This window comes from Sarcophilus harrisii, chromosome 1 (genome assembly GCF_902635505.1).
Source record: "Sarcophilus harrisii chromosome 1, mSarHar1.11, whole genome shotgun sequence".
Taxonomy (NCBI): Eukaryota; Metazoa; Chordata; class Mammalia; order Dasyuromorphia; family Dasyuridae; genus Sarcophilus; species Sarcophilus harrisii.
Window position 1 is genome coordinate 646,106,679 of NC_045426.1, and position 18,356 is coordinate 646,125,034.

Consider the following 18,356-nt stretch of genomic DNA (forward strand, 5'->3'; position numbering starts at 1 on the left):
TCTTGACTCCAAGATAAACTCTCCACTAATATGCTGCCTAGAATAAAATTGGCTATCAAGGAATTGAAACCAAAGATAATTGAGGAAATGTAGGAAAATACCTATGTAAGTTTAGGAGGTTCAGGTCCAAAGGCCCAGACAAATTATATTGAAGTCCTTGATTTGCTATGTGATTTCGGAGCACCTTCAATGATCTTTGAAAGGTCCTGGAGAGCCAGGCAAGGTTGTACATGCCTGCAATCCCAGCCATTGAGGTAGAGGATCTCTTGAGCTAAGGAATTCTGAGCTTCAATGAGCTAATCCAGTTGGCTACTCATACTAAGTTTGGTTATAGTGGTGAGCCACTGGGATTCTTTTTTCTTTTTAAAAAGATTCTTTGTTAAAAGGGATGACTCTCTGGGAGAAACAAATGATGTAGGGGAAAATTTAGGCCCTGTAAAAACATATCAGTTAAAAAATTTAAAGCAAAACAGAGGAGTTTATATTTTACACTAGAGACAACAATAAGCCCGTGGAATTGATGGAGTGAGAGAGTGATATGGTCAAATCTACACTTAGAAAAAATTAATTTGGGAGAAGCATGTACGATAGACTGATATAGGGAGAGCTAGAGAAAACAGTTAAGAATTGCAGTAATCTAAGCAAGAAATGAAGAGAAGGGGCTGGAGCATGAGATATGGAGGAGGTAGAAATGTAAGATTCGGCAATTGATTGGGTATGTGGGATGAGAGAGTGAGAGAAATATAGGATCATATAAGATTACAAACTTAAGAGACTTAGAAGCATGTTGTCTGACAGAAATAGATTTTGGAAGAGGGGACAGATTGGGGGGTGGAATAATGATTTTGATTTTGGACATGTGGAGTTTGACGTATATCTGGAATGCTTTGTTTGAAATGTCTAATAGGCCATTGGTGATACAAGATTGAAGTCCAGGAGAAAGATTAGAGCTGTATATTTGAATAATGGAGTCAACTACATAGAGATGATAGTTAAAGCCATGAAAGATAATGATGTTATGAAAAAGGAGTATATAGAGAAAAGATCTAGAACAGAAATTTGGAGAAGCGAAGGAGATTGAGAAGATGCAGTCAGACAGGTGAGAACTAGGAGAGAGTATCACAAAACCCAGAAGGGAGAGAATACAAGTAATGTAGGTGCTCAACAGTGTCAAATGCACAAGATAGATTGAGAAGGCTGAGTGAGAAAGGAGAAAGTACAGTTAGGGGAAGAATTTGTCCAGATTAGGGACATAGAAGAATGGAAGGAGCTAGTGAAGGGAAGGACATGGCATGAGTGTGGGACATTGTAGAATTAGGGACGTTGGCCATTTGGAAAAGGATAATATTTCTTCTATACTAAAATCCTACTCCAGTGCTTCACTCGCTATGGTGTGGACATGGCCCTGGTTTCTGAAGATGATGCTATTGGAAAGCAAGCCCTGCATATACTTGCCTACCAAAGAGCAGAAGTTCTAAGGGCAGCATGATATTATGGTCAAAGTGCTAGAGTCAAAGTCAGGTAGAACTGGATTCAAATTCTGTATCAGACACTTCCTATCTATGTGATCTTAGGTTGCTAACAACCTATCCAAATCTCCGTTTTCTCATTTGTAGAGAGGAATAATAAGTATCAAATTATGAGGCAGCTGGGTGGTACAGTGGATGGAATGTTGGGCCTGAAATCAGGAAGATCTGAGTTTAAATCCTGTCTCAGACACTTAGTAGCCATGTGATCCTGGCAAGTCACGTAACCTCTCAGCTTCAGTTTCCTCATCTGTAAAATATATAATAGTACCCACCTCCCAGGGTTGTTGTGAGGATGATCAAATGAGATAATATTTGTAAAGCACTTCACAAACCTTAAAGCACTATATAAACGCTAGCCATTATTATTAAGAAATAATGTATGAACCATGTTTTGAAAGCTTAAGTACTATATAAATATCAGCTTTTATTATTATCATCATTATTATTAATAAAGAATTGAGTACAGGTCTATTGGTTGACTTTGCATCTGTTGTCTGAGGATCAGATCATCTAACTTCAGAGACACCTTGGCCACAGCAACTCATTTAAATTGTCCCCAAGGTATACTATCTACATTCGTGGTAAGAGTGTTCTCATTTGTGAGGATAGAGATTCTTGAAGTAATGAAGTGCTAACAATTCTTCTGTGCATATGGTTTGGTGGTTAAAAGTGTTTTATCTGTGAAATTTCTTATCCTTCTCATACTAGCTCCATAAAATAGGTAGATTTTATCTGTGGGGAAATTGAGGATCAGAGTTTCAGTAATTTGCCCATGATCATATTGGAAGTTAAATAAGATTTTAGCCATAATTGTATACCCTAGGCTTTCTAACTTCAAAGATGACTCCTTTTCACTGAACATTAATGTACTCATGTAGAAGAAGCTGCTGTTAGATAATAGAGCCATGAAGATGTGAGAAAGTATGCATGGTGAGCATCTTGTAAGAGTTATTGGTAAGGAAAAGTCGGCATACGAAGCCTTTGATGATTTAATAATGAGAGTTTAGACATTATTTGGACCCACCTTCATGGGTCACTGGAGTCTAATTGAATCCTCCTTTATGAGTTCTCCTTATCAGGTTCCCTCTGCTTTCTCTGAGTACAACTCAGGCCTTTTATTCACTTCTCTTTTCTACCATCTTGTTCCCCACCTTCCCTCAGCCCAAATGTTCAATAGCATGACCAGAATAGGTAGGACGATTAAGTTAAATCCGTGAAACTGAAGTGATCCAGGTCTGCTCATTTCAGAGACATCCTCCAGTACCTTTTTTGGGCATAGAAGCCAAAGGCTATATGGTGAAGCCAAGCCAGAGTGGGCCAGAATAGAGGACAAGGAAATTTGGGGCACTGAATAAGTATTTTAAAAAATGTATTTGAAATATTAAAGGGAGTTTCATCTTCTAGGTAATATTTCCAGTTTGTCACCTTTATTCTGATCTCTTATCATAGTCTCTGAAGCTCTTCCCACCTACCTTTCAGTCACTTCCTACTCCCATTGTCCTCACACTTCCCAGGAACTCATTTCCCTCATTTCCACTTCTACACATTCATTATGGCTTTTCTTTTCATCTCCTCCTCTATACTTGTCATGTACTTCAGATCAGCCACCATTCCTATTCTGTGCATTCTCTTCTGGGGGTCCCTCCATCCTCTATGACCACTCCATTTCCCTCATTCTTCCCTAACCATGAGAGTGGCATATAGATTTTTAACACATTGATGTCCCATGGGATTGTCCTTTTCCTTCTCAATCAGTTTCTTTTCTTGCACAGTAAACAAGATGTAATATTCCCATTTTCATTCATTTTTTCAGATTGTGAAACCAGCACTGATTTCAAGTTGTTGACAGTTAAAGAAGAAATTTTTGAAGAAGAGGACTCACAGGTGGTGATATTAGAAAGACTCATAGGGGATGTTCCCCAGGGACCTGAATTTGGAGAAGGGTGTGAACATGAGGAAGGGTTGGAACAACACTGGGGAATTCCAGAAGGAGATGGGCTAATCAAATCACTTTCTCAGGAGAGGAGTTTCAGACCAGTGACAGTGGTCCACAAGAGTTCTCCCAGGGAGATTGGCCAAGAATGTTATGAGTTTGGCAGAAGCTTTAGTCTGAATTCAGACCCTGTTATGTATCAAAGAATTTCATCAGGAGAGTGGTCTCATCAGCTTGATAACTGTGACCAAAGCTTTAAACAGAATTCTGATTTAATCAATTACCCAACTATCCATGTATCTGAAACACCATGTCAATTTAATGAATATGGGAAAATCTTCAGTCAGAGCCCAACCCTTAATGAACATCTGGGAGTACAAACTGAGGAGAAACCCTATGAGTGCAATGAGTGTGGCAAGTCCTTCAGGGGAAGCTCAGATCTTATTCGACATCAAAGTGTTCATACTGGAGAAAAGCCCTACATATGTAATGAGTGTGGGAAAGCCTTCAGCCAGAATGCAATCCTCAAAAAACATCAGCGATCTCATGTCAGTGAGAAACCCTATGAATGTAATGAATGTGGGAAAACCTTCAGTGTCCGCTCCAACCTCACACGACATCAGATAAATCACACTGGAGAGAAGCCCTACATATGTAATGAATGTGGGAAAGCTTTCAACCAGAACTCGAGCCTTAAGAAACATCAAAGAATTCACAACAGTGAGAAACCCTATATATGCAATGAATGTGGGAAGGCCTTTAGGCGAAGTTCAAACCTTATTCAACATGAGAGAATTCATTCTGGAGAGAAGCCCTATGGATGTCACGAATGTGGGAAAGCTTTTAGAAGAAGCTCAAACCTAATTAAACATCATCGAATTCACACAGGAGAGAAACCTTTTGAATGCCACGAATGTGGCAAAGCTTTCAGCCAGAGTGCACACCTGAGAAAACACCAGAGAGTTCACACTGGAGAAAAACCCTATCAATGTAATGAATGTGGGAAACCCTTCAGTCGAATCTCCAACCTTATAAAGCATCATAGAGTTCATACTGGAGAGAAACCCTATAAGTGTAATGATTGTGGGAAAGCTTTCAGTCAGAGTTCAAGCCTCATCCAGCATCGGAGGATTCATACTGGAGAAAAACCACATAAATGCAATGAGTGTGGCAAAGCCTTTAGTTATAGCTCAGTCCTTAGGAAACATCAGATAATCCACACTGGAGAGAAACCCTATGAATGTAATGTGTGTGGCAAAGCCTTTAGCCATAGCTCAGCTCTAATTCAGCATCAGGGAATCCATACTGGAGATAAACCCTATGAATGCAATGAATGTGGCAAAACCTTTGGTCGGAGCTCCAACCTCATTCTTCATCAGCGAGTTCATACGGGTGAGAAACCCTATGAATGTAATGAATGTGGTAAGACCTTCAGCCAGAGCTCAACCCTCATTCAGCATCAAAGGATTCATAATGGATTAAAGCCCCATGAATGTAATGAATGTGGCAAAGCCTTCAATCGAAGCTCAAATCTCATCCACCATCAGAAGATCCACACTGGAGAGAAACCTTATACATGTACCGAATGTGGCAAAGCTTTCAGCCAAAGCTCACATCTTATTCAGCATCAGATTATCCATACTGGAGAAAGACCCTATAAATGTAACGAATGTGGGAAATCCTTCAGTCAGCGTTCAGTCTTAATCCAGCACCAGAGAATTCACACTGGAGTGAAACCCTATGAGTGCAGCGACTGTGGGAAAGCCTTCAGCCAGCGCTCAAAACTCCTTAAACACCAGATAATTCACACCAGGGTGTGATCTTTTGAGTGAAATGGGCATGTAAAATACTTAATAACCAAGGGATCCAGAGTGGTTCTCTTTTCTGACTTTCCTATCTTCTTCTCTGTCAGTGGCATCACCATTCTCCTCACCATCTAGGCTCAAAACCCTGGAATTATTATTACCTTATCCCCCTCCTTTATCCCTCTCTAGCTACTTAGTCATTAAGTCCTGTTTATTCTTTCTTTGATGTGTCTCATGTCTGTACCTTTTTTTCTCTTCTACCACCAACAAGTCCTTCTCTGGTGTCCAGTATTACCTCTAATGTTTTATGTTGTGAGCAGACAACCATGCTATGTGGGCAACAAGTGATGAAATGGAATATATAAAGAGCTTACTATTGTAATGAAATAAAACCTACCAAAATTTAATCTGACATATTTAATGATATACATTATTATTGTTATTATTATTATTATTATTATTATTCTGCATGGTAACTAGACAAGCATTTATATGTGGATGTAATTAGTATTACTCTTACTCAACTAAACCAAGTTTTTACAGTTTTTCTCTTGTTTTGTTCATTCTTTCAGTCTTTTTAAAAACATCAAGTTTCCCTTATGACACATATTGCTTAATTGTGATCTCTCACACATTAAAAGAAAAAATTCACTTTTCAATGCTGTTCACAGCCAGCAGGAAATCTCTTAACTCCCATCTCCCCAAGGCCTGGACCTCTTGAGCTTGTCTGTAGGCAGCACATTCAAATTCTCCCATCTTTCCATGGTCGCATTATTTCCAAATGAGAAATCATTTTAAGCAGCAGAGATCCTGGAATGCCAAGTTATAGTTGGAAAACCTGGGTCTGGTGCCACTCTAGACTCTTCTGCCTGCTTGACCACCAGGTAACCTGGTGAAGGCACTGGGCATAGTGAAAATTATCTCTGTCCTTGAGATTCTGGGCTCGAGGGAGGAGGAAGGTAGATCTGGGATCAAGGTAGAAGTTCTTTCTACCACTCCCATCCTTGATAACTTCCAGGCTCTGTCAAGCCAGACCCTAAGTCATGGTGTGATGCAAGTAGAGAGCAAGGTTCATCCCCTCTGATGTCATCCCTTCCCAATTTTCCACCTATGACACCTTGATCAACCATAACTAGCTATTTTTTCACCTTAAGTGACAGCAAAGACCTCAGGTGGAGTCACACCAGAGCTGGAGGCTGCCTAACCATTTCCTTTCCCCCTCACTCAGGAATTTAGAGAAAGACATGAAGCCCAAGTTACTGTGAATCAACCCTTGCCTGGGGTCATTAGAGCCCTGACCCTAAAAGTGCTTCAGGAATCACATTCATTCTCCAGCCTAGTGGTTGATTCTTTAAAAGAGACAGAATTTGCATTATTTTCACAACTGAGAGAATAAAGATTTGGATAATCCTGGGAAAGGGGCTCTGTGACATTCTCCCTCTTTGTGACGGTGTGGAGAAGAGGATGTAAAATCAGTGGCCATGGGCAGTGGGATAAGATTTAACCGCAGCCAGTTTCTCAACTTTGCCACAGTGTAAGAGAGGTGACCACTTCCTCTCAGGTGGTAGGAAAGGTATTGGCTTAGAAATGAGGAAGTAATAGAGAGTTATAAAATTGTTATTCTAATACTGAAGCCAAGTAGCAAATAGCTGCCTTGTGAGGTAGTGAATTCCCTGGCGCTGGAGTTGTTCAGAGAGGCTGGACTCCTATCCTGGAAGCTTGGGTCCTTTATCCTTGATTGGCTTAAGTTTCCTCACCTGCAAAAATATGTTAGGAACAGTAGTGTCCAAGGTCTCATCCGGTTCTGTGCAAATTAGGGTGTGGGAAGGCAGGAAGAGCTCAAAGAATCACAGTACAACAAAATAGGAAGTGCTCCCAAAGATCATCCAATGCAAATGCATCATTCCCACAGTCAAAAACTGAAGCCCTTCCTCCACCTCAAAGCACACAAGCTGGTAAGTAGGAGAGCGCAAAGTTAAACTCACATCTGACTAGAGAGATCTAGGGCAGTTTTCATTGTATCGCATCAAACATTTAATATCCCCCCATGTCCTCATGAACAAAGGCTGCTTTCTTCATCCTTGTTCCAGCCATCACTCAGTGAAAAGTTTAGCCATCTGGGGTTAAGATTGAGAAATATAAAGTATCACATGAGGGTGGAGTCCTAAGCTTCATATACATATTAGAATATACATAATTATACCTATGACTAGGGAACTATTTTATTGAATGAATAAGCCATTTGGCAAATGTCTTTGCTGTTTATGGCTAGGGCTGCTATTTTGATGTTTAACTTTCTATCACTGGGTTCCACTCTGACTTTATATAACATTACTTATTTCTGTCTATTTGGTGCAAAAAATAATTCTGTTTGCTGTACTGAAGTAAGAAATGGACATATTTTTCTTATTACCACAAATTCTCAGAGTTGGACCTTCTCAGAAGGAGACTCAAGAGGTCCAAATAGCACCTTTAGCATGCTTCCATCTTTAGAAGACAGGACATAACATTGAAGAAATTCAGGTGTGTGTGTTGGGGGGTTGGGGGAAAAGGATAATAGACTTCTCAGGCTAAGAACAAACAAATACCATTTTCCCTTCACTTGGAATTAATTTTGAGTTTGGATCCCATAAAATACCAGTGCACTTAGGAAAAAGAGATTGCTTCAGAATATAGTAATATCAGTGAAATTTGACACATATAATTTTGAATACTGACTAGTACAGTGACAAATAGAATTGCAGTTCTAAAAGCAGAGATTGCTTTTTGACTTTTTTCTAATTCCAATCAAGTGGAAAAACACAGAATGGATTTTTCAAAACGGGATTACTCAATCTGAATTGGGGAGATGCTAGAGTCCCATGGGCCAACCCAGAGAGAGAGAGAGAGTGTGAGGGTGGGAGTGTCAAAGGCTTCTAAAAGTTAAGCATTTATAGGAAACTAGTCAGTTCATGGAAAGAATTGAAATATTTGAAGGGCTGACAACTGGAAGGGGAATTAAATTTGTTCTCAGTTTTAGAGAGGCAGATTTCAGCTTGATTTACCGGACAATACCTTCCCCAAATGAAAGTGTAGGAAAGTAAACTGGGAGAATTGGGGCTGCTCACCAGATTTTTTAGGCAGAGGCTAGTTGGATGACCCCTTGAGGATGCTGTGGATTATGAGGGTACACAATTCTTAATCAGATTAATCTATAATGGATTATAAAACCTCTGAGGTCACTCAACTCTGGTTCTAAAACTTCTAAAATGTTGTTTCTTTTAACTCAAACTATGTATCAGTGGAAATTCTGAGGTCTCTGGGAGGCTACTGGTTGGCTGATTTCAGAAGTTTCTTCCCATATAGTCAGACCTGTGACTCTTCCAAAGCCTCACCTCTTAATGCCTGCCTTCATAGTGAAGAGCCTCCTCCTAAAAGATGTGATGGGGAATTACGAATAAAACCCAGACACACAACTCCTGTAGTCAAACCACAAACCCCAGGACCATGCTTCTTTCCTTTCAACTAACATTGATTACTATATATACAAGTTACATAGGCCCCTGTGCAAGCATCCCACATCCCCTAGGAGCTTATAAAATAATGGACAGGGGAACAGAAGGGTAGATATGATATATAACATGTCTCATATAAGTCAAATGAATCCAGAACTGGCTAAACAGAAGAAAAGTAGTCACCAACTCAATGTCTCCTCAAAAGGAGATCTTTAGGAGAATGTCTAAGGCATCTATTCTTGGCCTCTCACTGTTAAACATTTTTGAACATGACTCAAATAAAAACATAGATATTCTTACTAAGTTTGCAGATGGTGACAAATTAAAAGGGGCAGGTAACTTGTCAGGATTTCCCAAAGTTTCAGGTTATAATGATGGGGCAAATCTAATAAGATTTATAAATAAATTTATAAATAAAATTTAATTTAAAAAAATTAAATAAATTTTAAAAAATAAAAAATAAATAAAAATTAAATAAATATTGGAAAAATTAAATGACATAAGTATGAAGCATAACTAGACAGTACTTTGAAAGAGATCTTGGAATTTTAGTAAAATGAATTAATAGGGTGACAGGGCTGCCCCCATAATTAAAACCAGCAGTCTAAGGCTACATCAAAGAGTAATGGCTTTCAGAAGTAGTAAGATGACAGTCCGCCATGTCTGGTCTACTGAGCTATATTCACACCTAAAGGACAATATAATGGCCATGAAATGAATGAATGAAAAGTTATTTATTAAGTGCTTACTATTTACAAAAAGCTCTGTGCTAAGCCCTGAGAATTCTAACAGAAGGAACTCTCAAGGAGTTCACCTTTCAATAGAAGAGAGAACATATATTTAAAGGTTTTTAGCTGCAAGTTATATAATAGGATCCTGTGGTCCTTAGATTGCAGCAGCAAAGTAGTTGTTAATGTGTCATCTTTAAAGTCATTTTCCATACATAAAATCATGTTAATGAAAATGACTAGATAAAAATCCATCTGGTAGATAAAATCATTATCGTGAACCAGTTGATGATGTCAAGGACTTTGTTGGCAAGAATTTCTCTTCAGTAATTTTAGCACCTATTGGATCAGTTGCCAGGCCACTTCTCCAAGGGAGTTGCTTCCTAGGATGATGGCTACATGAACCACCTGGAAATAAAATAGTCTGGAGAGTGGTTTTGGTCAGAAGTTCTGGGGTTTACCTGCCCATTAGTAATAACTGGTCAGCAGTTGGTGGTGGTGATCATGTTGAAAATGGCCCCCTTTTTTACAGTGATATCCAGTTCTTCCCACTCCTCCCATCTTCATCAATGACAGTTGGGGGGGGGTAGGGCTAGAAGTTGGGCAAGTGGTCTGAAGGGTACTGCTATTCCCAAAGTTCTTCAGCTAGGTTCTGGCCTCTGTCCATTTGAATCTAATGGAAAATAATGGTTATGATCCGACTTACTCGCATAAGCTGATTCCTGGTTTAATGTTCCACTTTAGAGAGGATATTTTAGACAAAAGTTATGTTTAGTCACAATCACTCTGAGCCCCCAGTTAGAAATATTCTTAACATCTTGGCAAAGTTTGAGCTGTCTAACTTTACATTTATCTATTTTTAAGTTAGCTCTAGAAATAGGATTCTGTCATTGAAACAAAAATCAATTTACTAGCAACATTTGGATAAAAGAACGGTAGATTACATTATGGTATTGGGGCATAGATAGGGAGGTTGCAAAAAGAGCTAATCTTTTCTCAGGACTTCCTTCAGCCTGGGTATTCTGCTCTGAGATACCTTTAGAGCCATATCTCACTTCCCTGCCACAGTTCAATCCTATTTTTGCTGCTTAGGGATGTGCTGCAATGCCATGTATAGATAACTTCTTGGGCATGGCTGTGTTTCCTCAGCCTGTCAAAACACAATTCTTGTGCAACATCATCCCAGTTTGAAGGACTTTTCACTTAAGACCCATAATTAAAACAGAGTGATTGGGTGCCTTATTATTTCATTTGAGTGGGATTGAGTAAATCAATCCCCCCATCTTTATATTACCAAGGAAATTAACAAATTGAATAGTGTAGAAGATGAAGAGGTTGGTGAGAGGCATCCAGATCCATGTCATAGAAGAAACAATTACAGTATTGGGGATATTTTATCGGGTAAAGAGAGACTTTGTGGAGTTAAGCAATAGGATGGTAAGATATGTTAGATTTCTTTAAGTATTTGAAAGGTTATGAAGGAAAAGGGATTGATTATATCTCTTTTGATTATATTGATTTGTCTGCTTGGTCTTAGATGAGAATAAGGACCAATGATGTAGTGGATGTCAGGAAAACTTTTGATCTGTCAGACAGGGGTACCTCATGAAGTTGAGGGAAATGTACTTTGGATTCATTTTTTAAAGCCAATTTTTTATTCAGAAACGTAATCTTGAACAGAATTTTACATTAGAGACATTTGTAAGGATGGATTTTCTTGGCACAGTGGATAGAGCACTGGGTAAAATACTCAGAAAGACTTGAATTCAAGTGTGACCTCAGACACCTACTCCCTGTGTGACCCTGGGCAAGTCATTTTACCCTGATTGTCTCAAAAAAAGGATTTGCTCTGAGTGAAAATACAATTTCCATAAAAATGTGTATCTTACAATCTATTAATTCAGATAAGGACTGTACCTGTGATTTTATCAGTATAAGCATAAGGCCCAGTTTCTTAAACTGTGGTTCATGACCCCATGGGGGGATCTCATAATTGAATGTAGGAGTTGCAAAATTATGATTTATTATAAGAAAATGTTGGCTTTGTATACCTATTTTATATACCTATATATTCAGGGCCATATAAAAATTTCTCAGGTGAAAAAGGGTCATAAGCAAAACAAGTCTAAGAAGCCTGATATAAATGACTCCTGGATGAGAAACTCCCTTTACTAATCCAGGTCAGCCCCTTCTTAGCAATTTATAGAGAAATTTATATAGAGGAATGAGAGATTAAATAATTTGAGCTGTTCCCTAGTTCCGGGAGTTCTAGGAGTGGGAATTATGGGAATGGCACTTATGGGTCTTAACCCCCGGCCTTCATTGCTTTGAAACTCACTCTTAAGGATCACTATGTCATGCTTCCTTTCTAGGACATGTCCTTCTTTGGGATGACATAGCAACTCCTGCTCGAGACTTAGGAGTCCCCATGACTGGTGACTGGTAACTGATCAGTGAGTGTCATGGGTAATGGAATCTCCCTCTTGCAATGTGGAAACAAATCTTGGTTCTTTTTGACCTCCTCACCAGCCTTTCTTCTCCATCTGACTTCCAGGAATGGAGGGAAGGAGATCTTTCTCCTTGCCCCTGGCAATAAGTCAGGGGCAGTGCGAACATATGCTGGCTTAGGTGAATCTAAGATGCCATCTGGCTTCTTCTGCCTTTCTTTTTGCTTTCCTGAGTGTAGGTCAAGAAATATCAACTTTGAGAATGGGCATTTCCAGGGTCCAGCTGCCCAGTACTGCTTCTTGAAGATGAGGAGCATTGCCAAGAGGATTCTGAAACACCAAACAAAGCCAAGGCCTGACTGGCCAGGAGATCCAGACCTTTTGAGTTGCCCAGCAGATCTGCCAAAGTGGATGTGAAATAGCTATCCAGAAATCTCACAAGGAGCTATGAGCCTTACACTAATGGGGGAAGGGATTCTGTATGTATTAATATACATCTTTTGATATCATTTAATTCTTCGGCATTTTTGGTGGGGGAGAAAATGAATCACTTTCTTATACCTAGAAAGCATATGATTTCTTTCCTATCTTCCTTGTCACAGGTAGCGTAATACTAGCAATTGGCCCCAGGAATCAAATAGGGAAAACAAGCATGGGGTATGGAAGCATTCTACAAGGTTGAGAAAAAGAGATGTATCTAAGCAGAGGTAAATTGCCTGCCACAAATGAGTCTTACTGAGTGACTTAGAGAGGCCCCCAAAACCATAGAGCCCAGTATGTGGCCATGGGAACATATGTTTACTGGGTGAGCTTGTGTCCCTGGTTGTCTTATGATTTCCTCTTTCCTTCACTAAGCCATTAATTTTTCTGAGGCAGCCTGGAAAATTGGGAAATAATTGGATTTTGGAGGAATTTCAAAATTCTAGAGGAGTTTTAAAAATTGACTTAAAGGAAAAACTAGGTCAGGAGATAGATTAGAGCAAGCTTTTTTTTTTTTAACGGAAAGGGTGACTTACTATTAAGCCATTGGCAGAGCTGGTCAGCTTATTTCTCATTCTCTGCCCTTCTAATGTTTCTAGTATCTTCTTGAGTTTTATTGAGACTTAAAGACAATTTTCACGGCTTAAGTATTCATTTCTGGGGATATCATTTCAGATATTGAAAGGATAAATGAAAGGGGGATCCGGGAATTATCCTTAGCCTCAGAAAGACTCAGGAGAGATAGTTGTGAATGGGGAGGAGTGAGTCAATCAAGTCTTGACCTACCTTTTTGCTGGTCAGCAGAAAACAAAAGGACAAATTATTATCAATGGAGCTAAGGATGGGTTGGCCATATAAAGGCAGATGACCCAGTACTTTTTTACTACCAACGGAGAAAAGCTCTAATGGCAACAGAAGCAGAAGTAAAATGGAACCTCAATTTTAAAGCTCTGAGTTTATAGTTAAAAGTTAATTTTATATCCATGGATAGGAAAGTATTATGGAAAGAGATGTCAGAGTGAATGATGAGCTGTCCCCATAAGGGTAGTTAAATGGAAGGATAATGGACAGTGTTACCTGAGAGATATGTAATCTCTTTCCAAGTTCCCAGTATTCCTAGAAAATGCTGTGTTGGCAATGTGAATGGCAAGCTTTGAAAGCGGAGCTACAAATAGAAGAGATACTTTTTGACTGCAAATGATAGGATACTAAAGAAAGAGAGCCAGGAACAACTGGTTCCCTGGTTTGGTTAGAATTTGTGAATAAAAGAGAGCATTATGGAGATTAAAATTGTCCCATGTACAATAAAAGAGTCTAAGGCAGATCTCTGAACGAATGGCACTTTATTAAAGGTTCCATGGTCTCCACTAATGAAATGGACCTCAGATTTTTCTCAGGACCTGAGATGTCTCCTCCGTCTAGGGCCCTATTTGTATAGGGCTAGATATCTAGATGTTCAAGAACAGGTATACCAAATACATAAAAATTATATCGATTCACAGATGATACATAAGCTAGAATTAGCAAAATAATATGTCATTAGAGTCACAAGTTGGGTGAAACAAGAACATCTTCACACAAGATGGTTAGGCAGGAGGAGATGGGACAAGCCAAGGTTGGGTGACATATGGGGCAACTGCCGAAGTGGTTATAAGGTGGTCACCTCTTTGTGTTAGACAAGAGAGAGTGGCCCAGAGGTACAAAAAGAAATTGGAGGACTTTCCATGCAGCTGAGGCATCTCTACCACATTGGACTTGGTTACTATGACAAGGAAAAAGAAGGATAAAGGGCTTCTAGTTAACTTCTTATAATTAAGCAAGTGAACTTAGAACCTGCAGTTCACAGCTCTAGGGTTTAACATATAGAATTTTGATGTGATTTTATCAAATTGGTTAATACTGACAGGAATAGAGTAGGGGTCCAAATGAGTTATTTCTCACAGGACCGTAGTTTGAATTTAGACTAGAAAGGGGGATTGGAGCCAGATTTTGAAAGGCCTTAAGTGCCAAATTAAGGAGTTCATCTTTTATCCTTTGGTCAAAAAGGAATCACTATATAGCCTTCTAAGAAGGGAATAATGAAACCAGATCTAAGTACTGGGAATTTCATTCAGATCAGTTCAACTCAATATATAAATATGGAGGATTTAACTTCTATATGTAAGCACTATGTCAGGCACTGGGGTTGCAAAGACAAACTGAATCCATCTTTCAAGGAGCTAGTGTACTATTGGGAATTCTGTGAGTGGCACAGTGGTTAAGGTTCAGGGCTAGCAATTAGGACTGTCTGAATGTCCTGTCTCATCATTTACCAGCTGTATAAAGCTATGCAAGTCACAAAATCTTTCTCGGCCCCAGTTTCCACAACCATGTTCCATCTTGTTCCATTCAGTTTCCTTATATATAAAAATTTGTTGTATCAAATGAGAGAAATGTGCCTAACAAATATACTTTGCAAACTTTAAAGAGTTATATAAATGTTTATTCTTTGTGACCCCATTTGGGGTTTTCTTGGATGAGATACTGAAATGATTTGCCATTCCCTTCTTTAGCTCATTTTATTGATGAGGAAACTGAGCAAACAGGGCAAAGTGACTTGCCCAGTAAATGTCTGAAACTGGATTTGAACTCAGGTCCATCCTGACTCTAGCCCCACTACTCTATCCACTGTGCCACTTAGCTGGAAATGTAAAATAAGGCAAAAAAAAAGTCCTGACTCACAGGAGTTTATAATCTTTGGGGGTTATAGTAACAGTTAAAAGGAGAGAAGAGTCACTTAAAATCAATAGGCATTTATTAAACACTTGCTGTGTGCAAAGCAACATGTGAGGCACTAGAGACAAAAGTGAAAAAACAAAAACAAAAGCAGTTTTTTGCCCTCAAGGATTTTACATCCACTATTCTCCTTGTGATTATGGAGCTCTTGTATCCAGAATAAGGGAAGCAATCTCTCTTCTAAGTCTTGACTCTGACAACCCCGCAGAATACCCCAAGATTGTGAGGAGACTTGAAATTAGAGGAAATATAGAGTCAAGAAGGCGATCCTAATTTAAGCCTATACTTGCTGTGTGACGATGAGGAAGTCACCTAACTTCTCTGATACTCAATTTTCTCAACTGTAAAATGGGGATTGGTAACAACAACCTGAATGTCAAAAAGCTGTTGTGAGGAGCAGATCAGCAGGTTAATGGATGAAAAGTGTTTCAAGTATGTGTGTAAAATATATAAACTTTAAGGTGCCGTATGGGCATCAGTTATTATTGTTAATTATAGTTATTATTATGTACTGATTGCCTCAGGCAGTGCCTGACATTCTTGGTCAAACTGCACAGACAAACCCACCTGCTTCTGCAAGAGCTGGGCTATTTGTTGTATTTCTGCCATTGCCACAGAAAGGGGCTCCAGAGACCATAGAACTATAATAGCAGTTACCTAAGAATCTGGAAAAAGTAGCCATTCTTCAGAGGAATGCTTTGGTCACTGAAAATTGAAAATTCCTGGTTAAGGCAGCACTTACTAGCAGCATTCTGGCCCCCAGAGTTTTGTACTGGAAAGGTTGGGGACTTCCTTGGTTTTCTGATTCAGTACAAATTATTTATGTAATGGAGGACTGGTCAGTGATGGCCCAGGGAACTGCTAGATAAGAGAAGGACTTCCCCATCCATTTAGGAGATAGAATGGCCAAATAGATTGCAACTATTTGAACTTTGAAGGGTTGGAAGAGCCACTATAGGTCAAGCAAGTGTAACTGCCGAAACAGCTGATATTGTTAAGGAACCAGTACCGAAGAGAGATTTGACCTAAACCAGCAGTGAATCAGCCCAGCAACCAAGATGCTGTATTTTGTAAGCAAGGGAGCATTGTGCCCATTGGCTATGCCATCCCTAAAAGTGAATTTGGGCAAGAATGATGATAATAAACACTTTAAGCTTGACTCTACTCTCTCCAGAGAAGACTCAGTTTCAAAGGTTTTATGCTTCTGTTCTAACTATATCTCCTCAGTAAATATTCCCCTCTATGTCAGTTGATCAAGTGACACTGAGCAGAAATCAATTACTGGGCAGCTGGGTGGCGCAGTAGATAGAGCACCAATCCTGGAATCAGGAATACCTGATTCAAATAAGGCTTCAGACGCTTATTAATTGTTTGACCCTGGATAAATCATTTAACCCTTTTTGCCTCAGATTTACACATCTATAGAAATGAGCAGGACAAGAAATGGCATTCCAGAATTCTTTCAAAAAAAAAAAAAAACCAAAGAAACCCCAATGAGGACATGAAGAATAGGACCACTAAAATGATTGAATAACAATTAAGATCAACTGATCAAAATGGGGAAATAATAACGGGTTCATTTCTATTAGGGGAACATCCTACATGGGAGCTCATGAATGATAATACTAGAGAAACCTTCTAATCCTTCAGGGTTAAACTCTAAACTCTGTGGGAAACAGCTGCACTCTGAGAAACCAATCAGATCATCTGAAGATGGGTTGGAAGTATGAGCCCTTGAGCATAGATGTTATATTTATGAACTTTTATCCATGAATAGTCCCACAGATTGGGCAAAGGCCTTTGCACTATCTTGCCTTGCAAGGCAAGCTGCCCACTAGAGTACTTCCTGCCTTATGGATACTTAATGAACAATGTTGGAGAGATTTCCCAGGGAACTCTGGGAAACTTGACATTTTTTTGAAGTTAATTGGTTAAGCAGAAAAATTTCTGGCTCCAACTAGGGAAAGAGTCCACTGTTAAAATGTTATTTCCAGATGGAGTTAAGATTGACCACGGAATATCCAAACTCTGGTAAAGCGATATTTGGAAGGCTTAGTTACATCTATTTGGAATGAATAAGTCCAAGTAGCCAAAGCTACCAGTCTGTCTGCATTTATCTAGTGATATGTATACTTTAGGTCCCATCTCTATTCATAGCCAGTCTTGTAATGGTCTAGCACTAGCCTCTCCCATTTCCTATGAAAAGGAATACACAGTAGAGTAAAATCCAATTCAACTTAGAGGGCATACATACTCCCTAGCTAACCTTTTCTATTAAACCATTGATTTCCATCCAGACAGGGAGTCAACTATGAATCACCTGTCTGCCACCACAAGTTAGAAGCTATCCCTCTGCTCACCTGACCTCCCCAGGCTAATGTTTCCTCACTAGTCATCTCATAACCCAGTTATTTATGAGTCTAAGGATTGAACCACCAGTTGTGGATCCCATCTATAGTGGATTTAGCAGCCTCTGGAAACTTTTTGACTTAGTCCTAGCCAATGAAATGGTGAATGTCTTAGTGATCCTGTGCCATCCCAGTGTTTGTCATTAATTTTCTTTGGACCTGTGGTTTCATTAGTGTTGAGTAGTAATGTTAAACTTAAATAGAAACAGGACCACTAATACACACATAAGGATTCATTTGGGCTGCATATTGACTTAGTTTTAAAATATAATGTTATCTATGTTTTTAATGTTTAATTTGTTATATATATTTCCCAATTACATTTTAATCTTCTTCAGTACATTGGGAGTGTTGCTGCATGAGGCCCATAGGATATCGGTAGTATTGCTATACAAGGTCCACACGCCATGTTTAACATCTCTTATGTAGGGGATTCTGGAGTCTGGGCAACTCTTCTGCAATTTACAATCTTAGAACTAGGGTACCAGTAAGTTAAGTGACTTCCTCAGTGTCTCCCAACTAGTATATTTCATTAAGCGGGACTTGAACCTAGGTCTTCCTAACTGCAAGGCTATCCACTATATAATGGAATGACATGCCTCTTATCCTATTGGTAGTTGCAGCAATGGACAGGTATTAACTCTAGTCCAAACCAATAACCCAGAGGACTAAGTCGTTATGGGTTTGTGAGGAGAATACTGAGAAATTTAATCTGAATATGAATAATTATCCATTCTTCCCTGTAGTCCTGTGGATA

The 18,356-nt window shown here is 39.2% G+C and overlaps 1 protein-coding gene across 1 annotated transcript in view; it reads left to right on the top strand.

Annotated features, from left to right (window-relative positions):
* The window catches only part of LOC105749397 (zinc finger protein 16), a 57,385-nt gene extending 51,573 nt beyond the window's left edge, over positions 1 to 5,812 (top strand). Inside the window, exon 4 of the mRNA XM_031947723.1 lies at positions 3,343 to 5,812. Within this exon, the coding sequence (XP_031803583.1) occupies positions 3,343 to 5,282 (1,940 nt within the window). The 3' untranslated portion in view covers positions 5,283 to 5,812. The remainder of the gene's footprint in view (positions 1 to 3,342) is intronic.
* Positions 5,813 to 18,356: the final 12,544 nt, after the last annotated feature.